The sequence below is a fragment of the Simochromis diagramma genome, unplaced genomic scaffold, assembly GCF_900408965.1.
Source record: "Simochromis diagramma unplaced genomic scaffold, fSimDia1.1 OVJJ01000487.1, whole genome shotgun sequence".
Classification (NCBI taxonomy): Eukaryota; Metazoa; Chordata; class Actinopteri; order Cichliformes; family Cichlidae; genus Simochromis; species Simochromis diagramma.
Window position 1 is genome coordinate 5542286 of NW_024387305.1, and position 25457 is coordinate 5567742.

Below are 25457 nucleotides of genomic sequence, written 5' to 3' on the forward strand. Positions count from 1 at the left end.
GTGTCGGCTCGGTTCACTTCAGCACTGCTCCGCTAAGCCTCCTCTCCTTAATGACTTTCTTTGATGACGTCAAACCAAGCGTGTAAAATCATGGGCTAAAATTAAACTTAATCAGCGCTGGTAAACAGAAACCTGGGGAGCTTATAATGCGAACAGCGTGTTTCAAAGCGGCAGGAAGCATGCTTCTGAGCAGATAAACTTTCCTCCTCAGAACAGCGCAGTGCTGCACTTCAGTGGTCGGGTGAAGACACAGCATGCAAAGGGGTCTAGCTCCAGTTTTTGGAATTCAGCAAACTCGCTGGATTAATGCAGTACTTGTTCTCGAACTCGCTGGTTTATGCGGACGTGCTTCAAAACGTTATTTCAAACAAGAAAACGCCGTGAAGGCTAAAAACGAGTCAAATAAAGTAAACTGGCTGTTGTGTGGACACTTCAGCACCACGGAGAGCGCACACTAAAACTCACTGACCGTCTCACAAACAAATCATTCTGTCCTGCGTGTGCCGTGCAACTTTCTAACCAATATGTAGCAGCTGGAATGAGATAAAGTATCCGCAGATTTTACTGTTGGATCTGGATCAGATCACACAATGTCACACTGAGCGCCCCCCAAAAACTATTACAGCATATTACGCGTGTGGCACTTAAGTTTGAATGTGTCATACTTTTAATTTTAGGTTCATATCCTCTTCGATCTTTGACATTTCTCTTTTTGCCAGTGTTGGGATCACTTTGCGCATGTTGGGACGGTTTTCCCTCCCTGTGCTGATCCGTATGGATGCGCCAGAGGAGATTTTTGCGCTCGTAGGGGAGGGACGTATGAAGTCAAGTTGGGATCATATCAGGAAGGAGCGCACCGACAAAGCGAGATAGACGACACCAGGGGAGAGAGGCACATTTTCACGCCCTCTCACATTATTTCTCGTCTCATCGATTAAAGAGACAGGCTTCCTTCAGGAAAAAAAAGTGATCAGGATCCCCAAACGACACAAGGGAGAGATGCAGTCTGTGGAGAGATGGACTTTGCTGCTTTTACTCGTGGGTTTGAAGGCGCAAGGTGAGTGGCGTTTATTCAAGGTAGAGTTATATAGTATATTCTGCAGATTACAGACGCATGAGGATTTTTGGCTGCATGGTTTTCAAGGCTCCAGGACACTGGAGCCTCTCTGCGCGTCAGTGTCTTGATAGTTAACTTGGTGATTCTGGGGTGATTAGGCTGAATTACTGTGCGTTCTCCGAGGCGTCTTTTAGTAACTTTGTCTTTTTCTGCCATCCTCCAGTGCTTTGTGGTCATCGCTATGTCGACTCCAAACTTTTTCTCGTTTTTATCATTTGAATAATTAGCAAAAATATCGTCAAAATATGCAAAAGATTTCCTGCCAAAACATAAATTTTAGGTTTTTGCACTAAAACTTCTTTTCTTACGACTCTAACACTAGGTCAACAAAAACGAAATGCGGAAAAATCTGGAGAAAGGCAAATGAATTTTAATGAATGCTAATTTTGTTTTGAAGGGTCGATGTGATTTCACTAAGCAAAACAGATTACAGTTCCGTTTCCCCGTTTACAGGTAGCGAGACTTTTGGAGGTTATACGAGGCCTGTGCCAATTTTGTTTATTCACACAGAAAGAAGATATAAGGGTTTTAGTCAGGAGGAGGGGGCTTGGTCTGCTGCAGGCGTTTGATAAAAACCCTCCTAGCAATGCGTGTCTTCGGATGAATCTGATGACCTTATTTCGTTTCACCCCAATTACGACACTAATTAAAAGTTGTATTCATTTCTTGTTTGTTCTTATAGTTTGTAGCAAAGGATAGGTACAAAACATTACATATTTAGCATGAGATACTTTTAAAGTTATCTTGTTGAAGGCTCGTTTGATTGTTGTAATAAAGTTAAACTTATAATCATTAAGGTATTTTCAACTAGCAGTAAAAATAATCGACTAAACTAAAACATACAAAAGTGTATGTTTTTTTCAGACAAGAGCAGCTTTGTCCAGAGAAGATTCATAAAATATATATAGAAAGGTAGGAAAAAAGGGAGGACGCAAGAAATGACTGATAGAAGGAGGAAAGAAAGCTAGACAGTGAGGAAGCGAGGAAATCGGGTAATGAAGGGTTGAAGATAGGAATGGATGAAGGGCCATGAGAGAGAGAGGGGGGGGGGGAAGAAGATAAAGATGAAAACAAAGAAGGGAGGGGAGATAGAAGAAAGATTGGAAAAGAGGGAAGATCTGGTGCAAAAAGATTCATAGAAGAAAGAAGGAAAGATAGCTGGGGTAGAAGGGAATAGGAATGAAATGTCAAAGATAAGAAGGAAATGAAGGCGAGGAGGAGGAATGGAGGAAATGAGAATGGAAGGAAGAAATAGTAGGAAGCCAGGATAAAGGATGAAAGAGAGAAGGAAAGAAGAGAAAGGGGTAGGCAGGGCAGAAAGAAGGAAAGGCATTGAGATGAGGCTCAAGGAAAGGAGATAAGGATGCCATCCAACTTGGAATGATGAAAGGGAAGGAAGAATTTGTGATTATTGATATGCAGCCAGTATCTTAATCATTGACCGCAGCTGAGCAGAGAGCCTGGATCTGACCTGGAGCCACTATGTGGAATAAATTCAGCGACAGTAATTATGCTGCAGCATTTCCAAGCTTTAATGTAAACATTTGCTCCAAGGGTATAAATAGCAGCTATCTGATTTATGCATGGTGGCAGGCAGACTTTCTTATGGTGTATCAGCCTTTATACACATTCTTTATTCCAAGTCCATATCACGCCTGTACCTAAATCACGTCACATGAATTTTGGAAAAAAACTAAACTTGACCCTTCATCTGTTGTTGTAACTAAATTTAATAAACACTTCTAAAGACAGTGAGCTTCTAAGAAAGAAGCTGAAGCATTTTGACCAGGTATCTCACAAGATTGCTAAGATGATGCTGATTTTCATCCTTTACAGTGTAGGAAAATTTCAATGTGGGGCATTTAAATAAATTTAGGAACACAAATTAATTCTAATAATCAGATTAAATGTCATGTTCCCTGGTGATAATTTAATGACCAAATCCCATGTTTTTACAAAGTCCCAAAACTGAGACCACTGAGTGCTGGTTCCTCCAATCAGAGATGATGATATAATTGAGAGAAACTCTATAAGGAACATAAACATAACAGTATCATAAAATCCTGTTGCAAATAAGACAAGATTAATGCTGTCAAAAATTGTTAATCTTGGGATTTAGTGCACAGGGCGGTAAAAAAAACCCCCAATTTTTATTCCAGTTAATTATTTGAATGCAGAATGCACTGTTTGTTTCTAAGAGGAGCTGCTGCAGATTAGAGCTCTGAACTTTAAATTGGATACAATTAAACATTAAAGGTTACTGTGCCATAGCCTGAAAACAGAGACGTGGAAATTCCTTTAGTTTGTCTGCAGATCAAAGCGAAATTCATTTTATTGATGGAAAAGGCATTCTTGGTACGTGTTCCAGTAGTTGAAATTCCAGCTGAGTAAACAAGAAAGACTTGGCAGCTCAATTCTAAGCTTAGAATCCAGTCTATAAATATAAATATATATAAAAAAATATTTATATATATTTATATTTTCTGCATCACCAGCTGAATATGTGCACATTTCAGTGAATGTGCACTGCACAGTAAAGCTTTAGGCTGTAACTTTACAGCTGGGTTTCATTTGTGATGGTACTGTAGTTCCTGCTTAACAAGTTGCACAAATACATTCAACAGGACAGAATACATACTGCACATAAAACAAATAAAAACATGGCACTTCCAATTTTACACTGAAACTCTGCTCTTGAGCAGGTTATGCATTCAGCACAAGTTACCATGGTGATTTAACCAGGTTAAAATAAATAGAGCCTCTTTCATGACACACAAAACTCTGACTTTAAACTCGACATAGCTTCCTGACCCATAAAACTTGCTTTGTACTACTCCCCTCTGACCAAGTGATGAGTTGGATGAGCTGGGCACGCAAACATTTACTCCATCACTTCAGAAAGGGACATTTTAAAGCACCCGTCTTCTTTTTCTGTTTCAGCACAATCTACAGCCAAAACTGGCTCATGGGCAGTTCAACATTCACTTCTGACCCTGTGTTCAGTCAGCCTGCACAAAGTTTGCACTAAGTTTGGAGACACTATCAGAATACAAACTTCTGTACTGGTAAATGGACGGGTATATATATATATATATATAGCACTTTTCTGCTTTTTCTGAGCACTCAAAGCGTTTCTGCACTACAAGCCAAATTCACCCATTTACACACATTCATGCAGTGCTTTATTCTATGCACTTTAAGCACTTTTTATCTGTCTCATACACACTCACTCACACTCTGATGGATGCATCTCACTTGAGAAGGTTCAGTATATTGCCCAACGTGAACTGGAGGAACCTTGGAATGAACCACAAACTTTCCAAATAGTAAATGGCCTGCTCTACCAGCTGAGCCACAGCTGCACCTAATCTCAAATTAGCAGTGGTAATGGTCTTTAGTGATTTGTGACACTGATTAATATTACTCGCATGAATTCATCCTTTTTGAAAGCTGTGAATGTGCAAAACGTGGAAAAACTTATGTAACCATACCTTTAGCTGCAGTTGTGTCCATATATTTGGATAACACACAAACTGTAAACACCAATTAAGCAAGCAATGCTTAGTTTGCCTCTAGTGATTTCAGAAGTGCTACTATTGTGTGTTACTTTAACTTGCATATAGTCACAGCACTGTCCCTTGTATTCAAATAAAGGCTATTCTCATAATGTAATTGAATGCATGACTGATGATCCGGTCAGTGAACTGTGGTGATAAGGTGTGTGTTTGTGTCTGTGTGTGCCCGCATGACTGCAGCTGTGTGGTAACGAGGCTTATATCACGGTAACATTTATAGCGCAGAACACAGAGCAGAGGGGGCGTGGCTAAATATGAACTGAGTCACAGATAAATGTGTTGAGAGGACCTCATGTTGCATCCCTCGCTTCACATCCGCCGGTTTTCATAAAGGCTGAACCTGTTTGTTGGAGTTCAGTTTTTAGAGTAGAAGGCTTCGGGTGATGTTTGTGAAAATGTGTCCATTGTCAGTTGTTAAAACTTATTTTGTGGATAAATGCGATCCTTTATGTTACAGTTTTACAGTTTTTCTAATGGAATATTGAGCTAAAGATACTTCCTGTCAACATCAAACAATGGCTTCTCAGTTTGCATGTAAAATATTTCTCACTCTGTCATGGCCCAAAGTCAAAATGATATTTCTCCTACATCCAGAGAAAGGAATATATGGGCACTTACATTCCTGGTCAGGGTCACATTCGCACCTAATAATGACAAAATGCACATGCTAAAATGAGCAAAGGACCACTGAGATATTGAACTACAAAGGCTGAGCGCTTTTCTTCCATGAAACATATTCAAATTCATGTAACCCAGTTTTTTTGTGAGCATGCCTTCAGGGAAATTTCTATTAGATCTGCTCATTTCAAAGGTGAAAAAAGTTAAAAATGGATGAGAACTGCGAAATGCGTGCAGTCGAGCATGAATGTCACAAGTCCTTCAAAAAGAGCTATGCTTGACCAATATTAGCATCTGCTGAGAACGTCGGGACAAAAAGAATACAATAAAAAAGACAAATCAAACAAAGCTGTTTGTAGATTTTGCCTGAACACAAGTGTGGAGCCTTTGCTGTTAAAGGCATCAGTCACATCTCATGGTATTCCATTAACTGGACACACATACACACACTCGCTGCTCCACGATCCTATCTTCCTGGGCTTTTTGCACCTGTCTCTCACTTTTCTGTGACTTCGCCTCTTTCTCACTCACTAATCTCTCAGGTTCTTTTCCTCTCATCGGTCTTTTCTCTTGTTTTCCTCTCTCTCCTTTTCCACTCCCACTAATCTCTGTCACTTAAATTCAATGCATTTCAGCTCAGTTTACAGGCACACAGGAAAAATAAACACTTCAGCTTTATACAGTGTTTACCATATAAGCGTTGTACATAAAAAAGGAACCCTCGTCTATCTCCATTCCTTTCTGTTTCATTCTTTCTCACTCTCCTTTAAAAGCATTTGCATGCTCAGGGGAGGCTAAAGGCTAAATGGCTTACTCTTACACCAGCCTCTCACACGGCCAATAAAACTGTCTCTTCTTTAACAATAAGCATTATCTGTCCGGTATTCCTCTACACCAGCTTGTCTCCTGTTTCCTGCTTCTCTACTTTTGAGTCCATTAAGTGTATATGTTGTTAACTCAAACCAGGATATCCCCCCCCCCCCCCCCCTGTATCATACACTGTAGCTGTCTTATTTTTTGAGTCCCATCAAAAAGATGATCCGCTTAAACAGTAAAGAACAGAGCTGTGCAGTGGTGTCAAAAGACAAACTGAGATGCTTCCTTTAAGTCACTAGAACATCTCTGTAGGAAAGATAGCTAAGCAGTGCAGGCAGAAATAAAAGGGCCTTAGAATCTTCTTTTTCCCCCATTTTTCATCACAGCAGTGGATTAGTGCACCATATTTGCAGTGCAGGTTAAGGTGGCCAAACTAAAGACATGCCCAAGCTAAGGAAAATAATCAAATTAGAGGGGAAAAAAAGAGAAAATAACTAGGAATCTGAAATATAAATATGATAATTCAAAGCTTATCTCGAGACAAGTTGTAACTCCTCCCACTCAAGGAAATAATTAGGCAACTATTAAGTAAAAAGTGCACTTGTAGCAGAACTTAGTTTATTTTGGAAAATGCAACTGTTTTAAATTAATATTGGAAAAAGGTTACCCTCGGGGTATCCCATGGGAGCTGTTCAGTATAGGGTGTCTGCCTTGCTGTTACAAGACATTGGCCCCTGTACAAGTGGAACAACATCTTGGTGTGTATTGCTGGCAATAAGTTGGAATTGTTGCCAAGAGGTGTTGGACTTTGTCACCGATTCTGTTCGGAGATTTTAATGGGCAGAATTTCTAAGTGGACCTTCACCTTGGTGATTTTGTGCAGATGATGTGGTTCTGTTTGCTTCATCAGGTGGTGACCTGTAGCTCGCATTGGAGCAGTTCCCACCCAAGTATGAAGCGGCAGTAATGACAATTAGAATCTCCAAGTCCGAGGCCATTGTTCTCAGCATGGCCCAATATATTCTATAGAAAATGGATGGATGGATGGATATTAAGGGAATAATCCTAACTACAGAATGCTTAAAATCAACACATTGTCCCTAAATCATCAAAATCCCATCCTTCATACCATCCCTGGCATATCCCCTGCGGGATTTTATGTTATATGGAGTCCAAAATAAGCAGCAGTGATTGACAGTTCCTGGGTCCAAACCAGAAGACGAGGTACAGTTTGTAGGATAGTTGAAAAACATATAGATTAATCAAATGCAAAAAAAAGGTGTCCTGATAAACAAAAGACGGATTTGACGAATTGCACATCATAACGTATTTTTAGTTATGCTAACAGTTCCTTCAGCTCCAATCATGCTAAAATTACAATTCTAGTGTAACTGCTAGGGATTAACGCCTTACTGAATCTTTCTTCTTCTTTTTTTAAAATGCTGTTCTTTAGTATAGCTCTATATACAGCACATCCATATTTGGGGATCAAGCTTAGCTTGACAGACTCATGTGCTTGGTAAGATATGAGAGAGAGCTTAATGAACTATCAACAGCAAAACCTAAGAATGTAGTTAGAGTCTTGAGTACAGAGAAAGGCGCATGTGTGACCGTGATTTTGTTCTTATGCACCTTTTCACAGATCTCATTTTAATTTTCACAAGTGTGTGAAATATGTTCCTATCTACATAATTATTTTTTCCCACTCTTTACCCAATTTGATGCATTAATCCTACTATGATGAAAGTGTCCATTAAAAATTGGGAAGTTCTGACTGGTGGACTAATAATTGGCAAGTGAGGGTAAATGTGATAAATACAGATCAAAGTGAGTAGATCATTTCACTTTAACATGTTTTTTTTAAAGTCTCAATGGGGAATGCATCTGACCAAGCTAAATGTAGGCATACATATGTGTGTGTTTGTGAGAGAGAGCGAGTGTGTGTATAAATGCCAGGTTTTGATCAAAGAATTGGTTTAGTCAGTGGATGTGTAGCAGGGAGCAGCTCTGTCTTTGTAATTATACTAACAAGTAGATGAAGCACCGTGACAGCTCGTTTTAGTCAAACATTTTTTTCTACTTCATTTCTTTTATATTTTAATTCAAATTTCATTCTTTTCTTTTTTGTCTTTTTCAGTCTTTCGCTTGTATCCTGAAAAATATAGTCATTGTGCAACGGACTGTTTCCTTTTTTGGATCAGATGTGAAGTGTCTGTTACCATACTCCCTTTAAACTCTATTTAGCACAGCATTAGCACATGCTAAGTAGCTACCAGACAGCAGGCTATGAAGTCTGGAGTCATAATCTTCTGAGTGACATCTCAAGAAGGCTTTGCTTCCAGTCTGTCTCTCCTCTCCCTTACTCCCTTCTTCTCTCCCTCGACTTCTTGTCTTGGTGTTTCTTTCCTTTTTTCCTCTCTTGTTGTTTTCTCTAGAGGGCTGTCATCAGAAGTTCAACACAAGCTATGTTTCTGGTGTCATTGTTCTGTGCATAAAGACGGTTATCTTCTGCCTTTGAGCGAAGCATCTTGATGTAATAGGGTCAGCAATATTTTATGGGCTCAAAATGTGGTCATAAATATTTTGTACTTGTAAAAAAGATTTGTATATGTAAAAAAGATTTGTGTGTGCGTAAAAAAGATTTGTATGTGTAAAAAGAATTTGTGTGTGCGTAAAAAAGATTTGTATGTGTAAAAAAGATTTGTGTGTGCGTAAAAAAGATTTGTGTGTGGACTTAGAAAAAAAACCCCTGCAAGTTACAAGTACGGATTTTGACCCTATTTTTCTTCCTTTTATCTGATTGGTCAATGTCATGTCAATCACAAATGTAACAATCCAATCAGAGAACAGATGGGTTTGGCTGTCGGAGGGGCGCTTTTTTGAACTGCAGGTCCTTGAAGGGTGATACAGTTTGAAGCTGGAGGATCGCTATATAAATATCCGATAGCAGCTAGGTCCCCTAACTTTCAGTAGCTGTTGAAAGGAAAAAGTTGTGGTATATCAGTGGTTAGAAATACCATTATTACTTTAGGATTAGTTTAACACAAAGTCAGGGCTGACCCAGGACCATTGCTGTGAGTCACAGTGCGCAGCATAAAAGTCCTTTCACATCTGACGCAGGATGTGCTGCTAATGCTAACTAAAGGCAAAGGATCCAGAATTTGTTACGCTGGCTGCTGGGCTCTGTGGGTTTTTGCAGCAGCTCTACCTGTACTAGATGCACCTGCTCCTTGTCTTTTCTATCTCTGACTTTATGTCCTCTACAAGAGTTTGTTTTTTTTGCTGGTTCTTCAAATGTTCAATAAAAACATGTATGCTCATTCATAACGAAGAAAGCTTTGTAATGAAGACTGTCATTTCCAAAACACTGCCCGCCCCCACCCCGCGGGCCGCAGCGCTGTTGAAAAGGCTGTGGAAGTCCCTGTATTAAACACGTAGTCCTGTGACACAAAAATCACCAAACTCGGACAACCACAGACTGTTTTCCTTGGTGGTGATGAAGGAAAACGCTGGGTTGGCATGTAAAAGGGCATTTATTCCCTTCAAAGACCTGCAGTTCAAAAAAAGCGCCCCTCCGACTGCCAAACCCATCTGTTCTCTGATTGGATTGTTACATTTGTGATTGACATGACATTGACCAATCAGATGAAAGGAAGAAAAATAGGGTCAAAATCCGTACTTGTAACTTGCAGGGTTTTTTTTTTCTAAGTCCACACACAAATCTTTTTTACGCACGCACAAATCTTTTTTACACATACAAATCTTTTTTACGCACACACAAATTTTTTTTTACACATACAAATCTTTTTTACGTACACACAAATTCTTTTTACACATACAAATCTTTTTTACGCACACACAAATCTTTTTTACACATACAAACCTTTTTTACGCACACACAAATTCTTTTTACACATACAAATCTTTTTTACACATACAAAATCTTTTTTACACACACAAATCTTTTTTACACATACAAATCTTTTTTACAAGTACAAAATATTTATGACCACATTTTGAGCCCATAATATTTCATCATCAGGATTTCAAGGACTTCTCCAAAGAAGTCCGTTTTAATTAAAACATTTTGCTCTCATGTATCCCAAACTCAATTTGACTGCTGTTAGTCAAGTAAGAATAGCATTTATTAAAACAAAAAACAAAAAAGTTTGGGAAATAAATAATGAAACACCCGAAGGTAAAATCTGCTTGTGTCTTTGAGGTGAAGAAGTTCTCCTGAACATTAGATGTCTCTTTGTCTTCTGTCTCTTAATTGTTGTGTTTTTGTGTACCTGCTGTTTTAGCTGTTTCTTTTGTCCGTTATTTTGTGTCCTCATTCTCCTTGCAAAATACTCTGTCCTGCATCTTCTCTCCTCCATTCAAGCTGCCCTGCAGAGACGAATGTGGTATTGATCTAGATATATTTATAGAGCGTGATGGGGAGCGTGAGCGGGATTTCTGCGTGACAACTCCAAGAGAACTGGGGGGTCTTGAAGGATGAAAAGTGGGTGATCATCCTCACAAACTGCAGGAGTGTAAATGATGTGACTCAGTTGGCTTCAAGGCAGCAAGCTGTGTGGGGAACTTTAAACTTATTGCTTTGATACAGCTCACTTTGAAAACTTGCACAGCTTACACAACCCCAGTAACCGATTTATCTTGGTCCTGAATGTAGTTTCAGTCTTCTTTAGAATAAATTCTAGATCAAATGTAATATTGAAGATTCTAGCTCTGCTGGATTAGGCGATGGATGTAGTTGCTGGTGGTAACAGTAAATGTGGTCTAATAGTCACAGAATCCTGGAGGAAACAAACACTTCTTGAGCATGGACTAAAACAGACACAACTACTGTTTCTGTTTATAGCACAACCAGACACATTTATGTTCATTCAATATTTGGTCTCTTTTCATCACGCCAAGAACAAATGTGATCTGACTTTGTCTCATGCCAGTAACTCTGTGCCAACAGCACAGCTAAGCAGCTTTGCTGTGATGGCACAGGAAAGTTGTTAACCTGGCTCATAACCTTCTTCCATTCCCGTTCATCAATTATTCTCTTCTAAACCACCTTAAGAACTTGTTTGTTTTTGTACATAAAATCAACAGCTGCTATTAGTTGTAATTATGGATTGTGGTGTCAAATATTTTCCTGTGACCTCACAATAAAACTCACCCAGTGTTTCACTTGGTGAAGATGCAGCAATGGCTAATGATTTTTGGACAGTTGGTCAGCTGGTCCTAAATGCTGCAATAATTTTAAGGTGTTTTTATTTTGTGGCAGTTCTGGTTAGCGTTATAACCTTAACTTATAAGATAAGAGGCAATATATAGTGCAATTATACTGTTGTTACTAGTATCCAGGAGAGTCCACATAGATGGTATGCCACATAGACCTGTACCAAGTAGTTGTTAACTGCTGCTGTGATGTGTTCCACTGCTTTGTAATGTCCTGTTTTGATATTTCTTGGTGTTTTAGAATCAGAAATCAGATGTGACATAAGAGCAGTGGAATCTGACTGTAAAGCTACACGTTCACTGGCTACTGTAATGACATACTTGTGTAATAACAAGTGTTAATAGAGGTCAAGTCAGAAATCCTTTTTCTATTTTGCATAGGACCAGAAGTCTTTTTGCAACCACAGTAATTGTCCATGGTGACCATTATTAGGAATGCAGGTTTAAGGTACTTCTGTACTGACATCACTTCCCATGATACTGGCATGTGTGTTTTGGACACTCCATGAGAGTCCAGAGTTTTCACGTTACCCCACAGTGAAGCCAAAAGTTTGAAATCTGAATCCTGAATGGGGAACAAGCTTAAAGAAATAGCAGCTCCCCTCACTCCTCACACACAAAAAACTTTCAGCACCTCATCTCCTGTCCTCAGGCTGCAGTCTGCAGCTCCTCTGCACTATGTTAAAATAGCTTGCTGTGCATTTCCCACTAAATAGACAGATACTCGGCCTGAAGCCTTCAAGGTTCCTTCCTGGAAGTAAATAAGCTCTTCATATTTTGGTTACGTACACACCCCTTAAGCTGCAGTCCTGACAAACACCTATATATAGATAAATTATAATAACTCATGCTCTCATATGGGTGAACACTGACAGCTTCCAACACCTACCAAACTATAGTTACCATTATTCAGGAGAAGAGAAGAGGACATGCATGTCACAGTGATTTATTTACATTTAGATATCACATGTTTATTTGAGTTTAACTTAGTTTATATTCCATGCTGTCTTCAGTATGGTAACACCCATCCACAGTGCTATGCAAACAGGCAGAAGTAAAATATTCTTCCCTCATGATGAATTACTGCGGTGCTTAGTTCATTACTAGATTCATGTCAAGTCAATGGATTTTCAACAATACCTGTTTAGACTGTACTGAAGCATGCTAAATCCACTGTCACCGTGTTGCACTGCAAAGCTTGAAACTCCACTATGCATTATCCATGACTTCAGGGCTCAGCTGTAGCTAACCTACAGGAAATACTGATATGTACAGAAGTACGTTGTCTTTCAAGAAACCACAGGAAACAATGCTACTAGGTAGCTACCTTGCTACACATTGTAGCAGGTAGCTGTTCACTCTGTCTGCCAACTGGTGCCACACACCTGGATTACAGTGGATTCTGAACTGGAACTGCTGAGTCTTGGGTCAGACAGATGAACAGTGACTGAGCTAAACAATGACAGGTCCAGTAAGATTTTAGGCAGTCCAGAAAGAAGGTGTTGAGAAATGAACAGAAGCAGTGAGACTGCAAATGTTGCTCAAGAGGTTAAGGTGGAAGGTGGGTGTGAGGCAACTGTGTCCTCAATGAAATGATGACCTTATTTTCCTCTTTTGCAGATTTTCAGTTAAACAAATGATCAGAAAGAAATGTAAAGGAAATAAAAAAAAATCCAAATAAACTAGAAAAACAACATGTTTTGTTGTAATTATTATCATTATTATTATTATTATTATGGTTTTTTTGCAGCATGCAAGAATTGAAACTTGACATTACTGCTCTTGGCTTCCTTACTTATCATTCTTCAATTTTCATCATTTCAAACATACTGAAAAGCACCCTAAAGGTTATCTCACGGCACAGACTTGTTCAAAGCACTTTCTTTACTATGATGATCTAAGCAGAAAAGTTGTAATCTAAAGAGAGTTCTTCATAAATTTTATAAACTGAAAAGACTTATTGATGTTTGGTGCGTTGAATTTCAGAAGAGTCTGATATATATATATCATTTTTCTTTTCTATTTCATTTTTGATCCTTCTTTGTTGCGTTCTCTGTGTTTTTTTTTAAATCCCTATCTTAGATGAATTTCTCCTGTTACATCTTTGTTTCACCCTCAGACTGCCTCTCATCAAAGGCTGAGGACCGACTTTTCAGGAAGCTGTTTAGACGATATAATCAGTTCATCAGACCAGTGGAGAATGTCTCTGACCCAGTCACTGTGGAGTTTGAGGTCTCCATCTCCCAGCTGGTTAAAGTTGTAAGCTTTATGCACACACACACGCACACGCACACACACACACACACACACACACACACACACACACACACACACACACACACACACGGGTTTTTAAAGACTGTAATGTAATGCTGAAAGTGTTTTAAGCATTTTTCTACATTCTGCAACTGTCTTGTTTTATGTATTTGTCCAAATGTATCTATGCATTTGTCACTCATAGAAACTTCTCACCATTTTATGATAGTCTGTGTGAACAGTGAGTTGTCATTCCAAGAACATCTTGATCACATTTCCTACCTTTGAAACTCAAGAGCAAGAAGATAAGCCGTGGAACGAGAGAAGTGAAAGCGTAAAGTGAATGCAGACTTTATTTAGTCTGTTCAATTTCACAGATTCCAAAAATGCCTCACAGTGTTTTTATACAATGCTGCTGTGCTTTGGCAATGTTAAGTTCAAAACTGGTGATGGAGGTGGGGGTGCTGTGCAATCCCCAGTGAAAAGAGGTTTTCACCTCAGAGTGGAAATCCTGAGATTAAGAGGAAATTGCCAGCAGGGGCCTTTTTCCAGACTGGATTGTGAGGTACCTCTATCTGCTTGCTCAGCGAGGTGAGAATAATTTAAAGGTGAGCGCCTGGATGTGAATGTCAGGGTGTGGTGGCACTGCATGAATGTGTCATTATGTGTGTGTTTATGCACACATTTTCACCTGTCTGTTTGTCTACAAGACATGGCTTTTACAAAGTTCTTTAAGTCGATTCTGTATAATGTAAAAATATTAAGACTGCAAATCAGAACTGAATAAGGACAAGGCGTAGAGGATGTAAACTAAGTAACCTTTTCATTTATTAGGAACTTGCTCACTATTGATCCTCTCGGTTAATCATATATAACAGAGGACTAAGATGTGCACGTTTCTTGTAGTCCCTCCAGTAGGCTGAAGCAGCAACACAGTCTGTCTCACACATGCACAAGCAGACAGACACAAACACACCCACATCTGCTCGCTAATGAGCTCTTTTCCTACTCTGTGTCTCTGCAGGATGAGGTGAATCAAATCATGGAAACAAATTTATGGCTCAGGCATGTGAGTAACCATGTACACACACAAACACAGATAAACACATCACGCACAGCATGCATTAACAATTTCACTGACCTACCTCACAGTTGAGGTCTGCAGAGAGCCGGGTAAGTGAAGCCCGACGAGGTTCATATGTTCTAACACATTGTTTACACGTACTAAGCAGTATGGGATGCTGCAGTCTGTCTTTTAGCTGTGAGTTAATGTTACATTTAGTTGGAATAAACAGGAGAGCACGAGTGGATAAGAAAACAAAGACAGCTCACATAAACACGGAAATGGAATCAGCCCAGTGATCAATGTTAGCATTATTGCTAGTCACGCTCTGCAGCTCAGCAGATCTATAGCTACAGACCCTGAACTCTTGACCTCACGTTGCCAGCCAATAACATTTTCTCTCTTTCACCTCGTTGATAACATTTTGTTTCCTCTTCCCTTTTCCCTCCACTATTAATCTGTGCTTAAAAGATTACAAATACTTCTTGTAAGCATTATTGATTTATTTTTATCTTTCTTAAATTGGTGGCTAATTGCTCTACAAAGCCAAACATTTTGTAGAATCTGATGTGATTCAGTGGTGCTGCTATCCCCGAGCTTTCCAATTAAAATATATTGAAATGCCTGTATAGTACAATCTCATATATTGTTTGTAATGGCGTGGCTGTTTTGTTTACAACAAGTCCTTGCTAATGACAAGCAGTGCCAACACCACAATCACTGACAAAGACACTGGATCACAGCAGTGGGTTTACAGTGGAAGCCACTTTAGAAATCTGCCCCTTGATGTATTTATTGCAACTGTTCTGCAGTTTGACTGCAGGGGATTCTTTATTCAATAGCCTTAACACAATATTTTTAAACATCCTAGCTGTGTACTCTTTGAAATCTAGCTCCACTGACTACTTTATGTAAGTGGGAGGAAAACTTTAATGTAACACATATACATACAGGTTCTTTGAGTACTGTAGATATGTAGACACATTCAGGTGGGCACACGGGCTCAACCTCATGGTTCAAAGTAAGCTTCTATCAAAGACTAGAGATGCCATCAGTCTATTAAAAAATCTAACTCTAAACAAATAAATAAATAGTGAAATACATGTTGAGTTAAATATGCATCAAAATGAACAAATAGCATTTCTCCCTTAAGTTTATTAAGTAGGCAATGAATGAAACAAGTAGAACAAATAATAAAACCTATTTCCTAATTAAGCAGTGGTAACATCTTTGACTTGGTCTGCCCTGAAAAAGCCTCAGTTTTCAGGATGATACCTGCATATTAATCAGTCTTGAGTGAGTGATCAGTAATTATGATGGTTACTCATTTCCTCAGCAAAAATCAATAAAGATTCAGACAACTGAGCATCTCCCAAATATCCAAAAACATAGGTTTGGCACAACATGTTGCTATTTATAACTAAGCCAATGTATTACATATTTCTTTAAAACAAACATGTAATCCCATTTGCTAAATGTGTGGAAAATACATGAAAAGTATATAGAGTACACAGACATTTTGCATTCTTTGAACCATAGTTTGGGTTAATATTCTCACTATTCCTTTAATTGTGACAAGGAGAAAAAACTGTGCTTTCCCAGAACGCTGGACGTCCAGTGGCATAGCCACAATATAACCATAATTACACTGGCAAGCCTATTGTTGTAAACAAACTGCTCTGTACCTGTTTACTGAGGCTAAATAGACTTATATTTTCCTTCTTCTTTCTATTTTTTTATGCTGAAATTTTACGGTCACAACAAGCTGCACAACTGAGCCTATCATGAATTACATCGTTAGCCAATCACAATGCAAACTCTCAAATGAAAAAGGCAGTGTTGCATGAAGTGGTTAATTAAACAGCTTCCAGGTCATAACTGGGTATTAATCTGCCTTTCTAATGAATGAATTCATCTTGAATGACATGCAGATAGCCAAGACTAATGGATATACAGCTCATGAAATGCTACCTACGGACATGTTGAATGCACTCTTCCTTTATTTCTGTCAGGGAGCTATTTATTCATACGCCCCGTCTCTATGCGCTGCTCTTTATGCAGGCTATTGTTGATATCACATAGTGTTATTTTGTCACTCACGAGCTAATGTAGAAGCAAATGAAAGCCTTCAGATTTGTTTTCTCTATAATACCCTTATTTAGCACTACTGTAAAAGATCAAAGAAAGTTCTGCCTGCAGTATAAATATGTTTTTCAAAATATTCCCAAGAAGGGGGATGTCTCCAGTGACTAATACTGTCTGCAGCACACAATGCAAAATATAAAGCAGATGGTTGAATCCCGAGTCTGGTAAAACTGTTTTTCCCTTCCCTTCCGTCAGATTTGGAATGACTACAAGCTCCGATGGAAGCCTGCAGAGTTTGACGGGATTGAGTTCATTAGAGTCCCATCGAACAAGATTTGGAGACCCGACATTGTGCTCTACAACAAGTGAGGCTGTCAACATCATAACACTCATAAATTATATAGCTTAGCTGGGATCTCTGTTATGGCAACAGTATGCGATGCAATCAGTGATTATAACATAGCAATTAAAACCATAATAATGGCCAAAATAAAAATAACTATTTAAAAGAATTCTTTATAAAATGCAAAGGTGAATGATTATATTGATTTATTATTATTGTGATTTATATTTTCCTGCTTGTAAGTGTCCGTTTCTTTAAACCCAGACCAGAATATGTCGGAAATTTTAAACTTGTACTAGTAAATGTTTTATTACCAATAGATCTTACATAGAGGTAAAACCACTCAGACTTTTCAGTATAATATTAGAAGTGTTTTATATTCCTCTTCTTCATTGTTTTGGCCTGCAATTTTAATGTGGGTTTGCAGGTTTCGTCCTAGGTTTATCAGCCCTGTTTCCAGCAGCAGGCAGATGTTTTTGTTAAAATAACTCCTAAACTCAGTGTACTGACCAACGCCAAACAACAAACAGATCATTTAGCTGCTCTAATGGTGGTAGAAGAGCAGCTAACTGTGAAAGGTGAAGAAGTGAAATAAAAATAAACTGTTGATATGTATTTATCACAAGTCAGCAGAAGAGATGTTCCAAATGAATGCTAATGTCGCTTTTGCGCAACACCTAACATTTTCCCCTTGCTCATGAATCTTGCGGGTAATTTAAAAAAAAGCACTGACAAAGAACCCTCTATGTCATTTCAGCATGAGAATAGCCTTATTACAATATTGCATTAATGGCCATATTCTCTGAAGCACAAATGTCTTTTATACCTTCAGAGTTTCCAACAGAAAATTCCGTGAAATATGCTAATGGGACTCCCTGTTGTTCAGGGTCAGTTTGTGCTGCATTGTATTCTCTCAGTTTTAGCTCAGTTAATTGTAGACTCATTACTTCTTTCTACTTACAACAAAGGTTCATATTGTTAATCAAAGGTCGTTTTGTGTTTCACAATAATACATAATGCAGCTTTATTGTTCTCTACTATTTAATCCTAATAATCCTTTGTTCCATAACTGCTGGTTTTATCTTCTCCCCTTTCTTCTGTGCCTTTGTTTTCTCCTTGCGTATTCTCTCATTGTTTGACATCTCTACCTTCCACCTAACCTCTGTGTCCTATTCACACCACATGTCTACGTTCTCATGCACTGTTTGCCATGGAAATACATTGTACGCCTTGTTATACATTCACGTTTGTCTTACACAGTGCTGTAGGAGATTTTCTGGTGGAGGATAAGACCAAGGCCTTGCTGAAGTTTGATGGAACTATCACATGGGTTCCTCCAGCAATTTTTAAATCATCTTGCCCAATGGACATCACCTACTTCCCCTTTGACTATCAGAACTGCTCTATGAAGTTTGGGTCCTGGACTTATGACAAAGCCAAGATTGACCTGGTACTTATTGGGTCCAAGGTCAGTCTTTGTAACTGCATTTAAGCCTCGTATAACAATAAACTATCTATTTCATTTTCTTCTCTTTCTGCCTAGTACAGACTTCATTCCAGTTAGATACAACAGGCATTTCAAACCCATTAGTTTTTTTTTTAAATTCACTGTTTATTTTATTAAAGGGCACCTCCATCAATTTTACACAAAAGGTCACTTTGCAAGTAATGAAGAGCTCTATTGGGTCTGTAAAACAAGCTGTATAATGTCTTCTGCAGCCAGTGGCACAGTCAGAGAACCATAACTTCAATGGGGTTCGACAAAAAAGTGATATGTGGCAAATTGCTGTAGGCCAAAGTAGTAATTTCTCAGGCATGACGGCCATATAGAAGTATAGCCTGGAGTCTCAAATAATAATCATTTAAATGAAATCCTTAGTTGTGGAAAATATCTGGGATGGTTGCTATAATGTATTCTTTTTTAAAAAAAAATGTGGATGAAGCTGATAAAATAACTACAGTTTTAATGTTGGTCAAGAATGGGTTGCTGTTATATGCAAGCCCGTTTCCGCCACAAAAAAAAGTAACCATAACTCGAGTTATTAACTCAAAATTTCGAGATTTTTTCTTGAAATGTCGACTTATTAACTCGAAATTTTGAGAAAAGTAACTTGAAATTTCGAGTTAGCTCTGCCAATCAGTAATCTACGTGGAATGCGCACTCAAAACCAGATCACAACAAATTGCCGCTTTCGAGAGTACGTTCGCTGATAGTAACACCATGTAATTCAGCTAATAACACAAGGATTTCATAATTTGTGAAGCCACACTGAAAATAATCAGCAATTTGTGCATTCATGACTGGCTGTAATACTGGTAGCTTAGCTGTAGCACTTGTAGCTGAGGGCTTCAGCTTCCGGGTAACAACGAAATGACGTCATTTATGTAGATTACTAATTGGCAGCGCTAACTCGAAATTTTGAGTTATTAACTCAAAAGTTTGAGAAAAGTAAGTTGAAATTTCGAGTTATAGATACTTTTGTTTTTAAATTTTAGTGGCGTAAACTATTAAAATATGTCTACGTGGGAACAATTTCCTTAGAAAAAGAGTTCTGCAAAAAAAAAAATTTCTGCTCACTGGTAAAAAGACAGAGTTTTAAAGACCTGAGCATCTAGGAAACAGTGTGAGTTCCATTATTAGGAATATAAAATCAAGCATGTAGAAGACCACATAGGGAACTAAAAGTTGGTGCTGCTTAAACACTTATTTTAATTAACTTCCTGAAAATGCAACAGTCATTGGTAACTGGATATAGCAAGTTTGTTTAATTTATTCATCTGCTATTCAAACAGATACAGAAAACAGGTGAATTTTAAGATTAGCATTTAGAATGTAACTGTTTCATGCATTAACCACTTTGCTTGGACCTAGGGGAGGTCCAGTGGATAATCAGTGGCTCCATGACATTTTTTAAATTCAAAATTGGTTTGCAACTTCTTGCAAATTCCCATTCATCATATTTACCTGAAGAAAATAATGCGGGTTATACTAACAGAAAAGGGAGCCTTTTTAATATAGCTTGTTGATTCTAAATATGTTTTTTTTCTTCAGATTTTGTGATTTTTAAGATCTTTATCCATGTATTAGGTGAACCTGAAAGACTTCTGGGAAAGTGGCGAGTGGGAAATCATTGATGCTCCAGGCTACAAACATGACATCAAGTACAACTGCTGTGAGGAGATCTATCCAGACATCACCTACTCCTTCTACATCCGGCGTCTGCCACTCTTCTATACCATCAACCTCATCATCCCCTGCCTCCTCATCTCTTTCCTCACAGTGCTGGTTTTCTATCTCCCATCTGACTGTGGAGAGAAGGTCACGCTCTGTATCTCCGTCCTGCTCTCCCTCACTGTGTTCCTACTTGTTATCACAGAGACCATCCCCTCCACATCGCTGGTCATCCCGCTCATTGGAGAGTACCTCCTCTTCACAATGATCTTCGTCACACTCAGCATCGTCATCACTGTTTTTGTGCTGAATGTACATTATCGCACACCAATGACCCACACTATGCCGGGCTGGGTGCGCTCGGTGTTTCTCAAAGTGCTACCGAGGATTATGCTAATGCGGAGACCGATTGATGAGAACAGCAAAGTTGGGGGGCTGGACAGCAGTGGGGAGGCAGGAGGAGGTGGAGGGGGAGGAGGAGGCGGAGGAGGAAAAGGAGGGAGAAAACGGAAGAATAGCTTAATGCAGGTAAGTGGTTTTGCTCACAAAACATCTGGTTGTTGAATGTATTGGAAGTATTTTCCCTTGGTGTTGGGGTCATTACTCAATACAGTCATGTATTACACAGAACACGTTTCTTAAAAGTTGTGCAGTATGTTACTTAATTACTCTCAGGAGAAAGATATTTGTTATGGTACTCGTTACGTTACTTTCATGTTACTGATGAATGATCTGAAATACACCATCTCATAATTACAAATTAACAATATAAACCTACAGGCTACAGCCCCGCACACCAACACAAATCCCTGTCCTAATGAGGACACACGTGATCTTTTAGGTATGAACACAAAGCTGACAACACAAAGCAAAGATGAAAACCAGCACAAAGAGACTTTAAAGTGATCGTCACAGTGATTCTACTGTAGAAACACGAACGGGTAGAAACCAGAGGCTGCAGCCTGACTGCTCATGTTAGCATGCTGTCTGTGCAGATGCTTGCAAAGACCCAAAGTTGTGTTAGCAGCATAATGCGGTTGTTTCTGTTCTGGATGAAGTTTCCACTTTATTGTTGAACTCTTGTCCTTTTGTGCAATGAAAATAATAAAAATTTAAATGTAATGTCCATATTTTTGTTCTCCGGCACATGAACTGGATCAATAGGCAAACAGACCAACAATTCCAATAAACTAAACTACTGGGAAGTGGTTCTTCACAAGAACAGTGTCTTGATTCCCATCCCTAATCCTAGCCGACAAAAATAGTTTAATGATAAACTTTTTTGATTCGGTTTATCACAAGTGATGTAGGTCAGTGTCAGTGACAGCTGTCGTTCCGTTATTTGCACTGAGGTTATGACTCTGTAGCAGGTCCAATAATGCTTAGTTAGCTCTGCTGCAAAGTTCACGGTCTCCGTGACAAACAAAGCCTTACACTCTTACAAAACAATTCTGTCACCGATCATGGAAAGAGAGCTTAGTTCAGGGGTCTCAAACTCTGGGGGCCACTTGCGTCCCACGTCACCCCTACTTGTGGCCCATTTATTGAGTAAGGTGTACACTTATGTCTGCATTTTTATTTTGTTAAATACGAACAAAATTATAGCAGAAGTGTCTGCCCGGAAAGAGAGTACCAATTTGTTTATTTGGTAGTTCAATGAACTAAATAGCTTCAGTTAGTTAAGATTGAGAGTGTGCAGTTTTGTCTTGTTATACAATATTTGAAATAAAAAAAGAAACAAAACACTACATTTTTGGAAATATTTGTGGGTGTTTTCTTGTTTTTTGGTTAGTTTTTTTGTACTACTTGAACACTAAGCTTCAGTGAAAAGGAACAAGTCCTTCCTTAATATCAGTTGATGTTTGACTGCTTAGCTCACTTAAATATCTACATATGAAACAAGCCAATGTCTATTTGGAAATAAAGGAGGGCGTATAAGTTAATCTTAATTGATTATGATTCCCAACAGTTTGGAGGAGGATCGCTTAACTGTCTGGAGTTTGGTGAAAGCAAGCTCTCAACTATGGAGGGCTGCACTGGAAAGAAATGCCCCTGCCCTTGCCAGCATGGGAAGGAAACCCCAGAAACCCCAGACCCTGGGAAGATGACACGTCAGCTGAGTCACCAAAGCATCAACACAGTCGTGGCCTTTTCTGTGGTGTCACCTGAGATTAAACAGGCCATCGAGAGCGTCAAGTACATTGCTGAAAACATGAGGAGCCGCAACAAGGCCAAAGAGGTGAGGCATTCTCATCATTTGTCCGTGGACAGTAAGAGTTAAACAAATCAAATAGATGTTCCTATAGCAAAACACACTCACAACAACTCACTCAGGTTTCAATTTAAGACTTATATTAACGAAATTAAAAAATGTATTTAAAAAGAAAAACATAACATGTGCATTTCCTTTGCCCTCTTTGGGTTTGAAAGTGGTTGATAGGACAGTGGGGAAAGGGGTAACTGCTGTCATCTAAAACATCCAAGTAGAATTTTACTAAAATAAAGGTCAGCAAGGTTGCAAAATTCATATACATCAAATTTAGTTTAGCTCATCTATCCTCTGTCTGTGCACTGAGATTATAAAAGAAGTCCCAGTGTGATGAAATCTAAATCCATCATTACCATTTCTCATTGCATTTCTGATTCTTTTGTTTGTGAAAGAAGGTCTATGCCTTGGCTCTAGCTCCAGTAAACTAAAACGGAAACATTGCTCCATCAAATAAGATTTTAACTTGCAGCTGTTTTTTGTTGGTTATTCTCACAGTATGATGTTGAATTTAACTCCAGTTCATATGCACATTGTGTTTCCATTTGACTAAAACACAGTTTGATTTTGGCTTTTCTATTTTAGTAAGCAAATACTAGGCATACATTTGTCACACAGAAGATACATTGTTCCAGTAATTCTGTACTTTATATAAATGTACAGACGTTCACGGAAAGCAAATACATAGTAAGCATCCATAATGTATTTATGCAAAACCACTCCATACTAACAAAAAAATATGCTGGCAGGGAGAGCTGTTGTATTGTTGCAGAGCGTAACCTGCTCTATAAGTTTACAACAATGTAAGTTAGAAGCAAATAATTTTAGATTTGCACTGAACAATCTCCCTCCTCTCTCTGTCAGTTATAAATAAAGTGGGTGAAATCTCCCACAAGGCAAAAAGGAGCCTTTGATATGCAAAACTCATGCCTCAATCAGCTTTGTCAAAACGCCTGTTGCTTATTTATTTATTTTTGACGTTGTGGTTTGAATGTGATTATCATAGTAATTTCTCCCTGTGTAAATTATGTATCAGTTTTCTGTTGACTTACGAGAAATTTTCAGCTGTTCTCTCTTCTATTATTTCCGTCTTCCTTCCCCCCCCCACACTTTCTCTGTGTTGACTCCTGTAACCTCAAACACACTGAGATATTGAATCACGTGCGTCTCTCTCACCATGCATGCCTTTTCACCTGCTTTTAAATGATCTCTGTTCATGTTTATCTCTCATTTCTAACCACTGACACTGTCTTTTTACACCTCTTATTTTGTCCCCTCCCTTACTTACAGGTGGAGGATGACTGGAAGTACGTCGCCATGGTGATTGATAGAATCTTCCTTTGGGTATTTGTGACCGTGTGCGTCCTGGGAACTATGGGCCTGTTCATCCAGCCTCTTTTTGGCTTTTTCTCATAACTGCTAGCCCGTCAGGGTCCTCAGTCACCCTGTGCATAGACCAATCTCAAACAAGTAACTAATGGACTCTCAGTTCTCATCCGACAAATCAAAAGACAGAGTTTTTAAGTCCTAAGCACTATCTGGTATGCTGGTTTTGCTGGTTTTTTGTGTTTTTTCCCTTTTGCAGCAAATAGAAATAAAGAAACAGTGAAGTCTAAAATGTTCTCGACACATAAGCTCATCTTTCGTGGTAAAACAGATTTTTCTATAACTCCTTTTTTACCTCTTGACCATGTTTATTCATTTGTACTTTTAAAGTATCTTTAATACAAATATTGGACACATAATGATTTCCTGTGTAGTTAAATTTGTTAACAGCCTCAGAGACCGAGCTTTGTGGGTAAAATTCTAGCATTTGCACCCTCCTAAAAAGCAAAACCAGTCTACCTTATTACTCAGATCCATTTAGCTCTCAAAACATACATGCTAACATCTATATCGCTAAAATTGGCTCATCAGAACTGGGCTTTTCTAACCAGTGAGTGATCTTACAATCGTCACGTCCAACTTTTATAGTCCATAGGGGCAACGAAGTTCACACAGCTTAATTTTGACCTATCTTTTCCTTTTGGGAAATTTTGTATACTGCTTTCATAAAATTTCTGCCTCTGGCAAAAAATAAATGTGATAAAGAAGTCAGAAACTCAGATTCATGCCTCATCCTTATTTTGCCAAAATATGTAATTGATTGGTTTTTGTCTTGTAATAGATTTCTGTAACAGTCTGGCTCAGCTCAAAACTCGGCACACTGAATAGTCCTTTAGGACTGGAACCCGGACATTCAACAGATGCTTGGAACTTTGTACTTCCAGCAGAGATGATACAAAAACTGAACTTAACCCTGCAAGATTCCTCCTCTGAGCTGACTGATAACTGTCATACCCGTTACCCAGTCTGATTCATCAAGAATTCCACTGTCAGAGTCATCATGCTTGCTGCTTTTTTGTGCCATTTCCAATTACAGTTGAGACTACTGGCATGCTTGGCAGTGCTTTTACAGATAAGGGCAGGCTGTTCTTCTATTTGTAATTAGAAACCATACGTTTATAAATGTTCTCTCTAATTGATGTTCCACGAGGTAATTGGTTGGCCTGGTAAATATTGGATTAAATGGTATTTGATTAGTTGCTCCTGAAATAGCATTACATCTATTAATTCATGAGAGGATTCTATCATCCAATTCCATGGCGACTAATTTAATCTTCTTTTTTCTTGTCACTTTTGATTATTATGAAGCACAAACATGATGAAAGAAACATGTATCACAGAAGTTTTGATGGCTTTGACCTATAGCTGGTGATATATTAATCTGAATTTTGGTTTTGCACATTGTGAGATGAATGGTATATTATTCATAAAAATTAAGATTTAATTGCTCTGGCTTTACCACACAGCTCCATTTTTATCTCTCTCTCTCTATATATATATTTATATATGAATTGTACAGCAATAT

The 25457-nt window shown here is 38.6% G+C and overlaps 1 protein-coding gene across 1 annotated transcript; it reads left to right on the top strand.

Moving 5' to 3' along the window:
- The first annotated feature begins 673 nt into the window (after positions 1–673).
- On the top strand, positions 674–25457 carry LOC120717043 (neuronal acetylcholine receptor subunit alpha-3-like). Its single transcript, XM_040004842.1, is given in 8 exon segments — positions 674–1057; positions 13481–13620; positions 14642–14686; positions 17021–17130; positions 18369–18576; positions 20197–20839; positions 22257–22519; positions 23837–25457. Coding segments are annotated over 8 exon segments (1593 nt in total). The 5' UTR covers positions 674–999; the 3' UTR covers positions 23963–25457.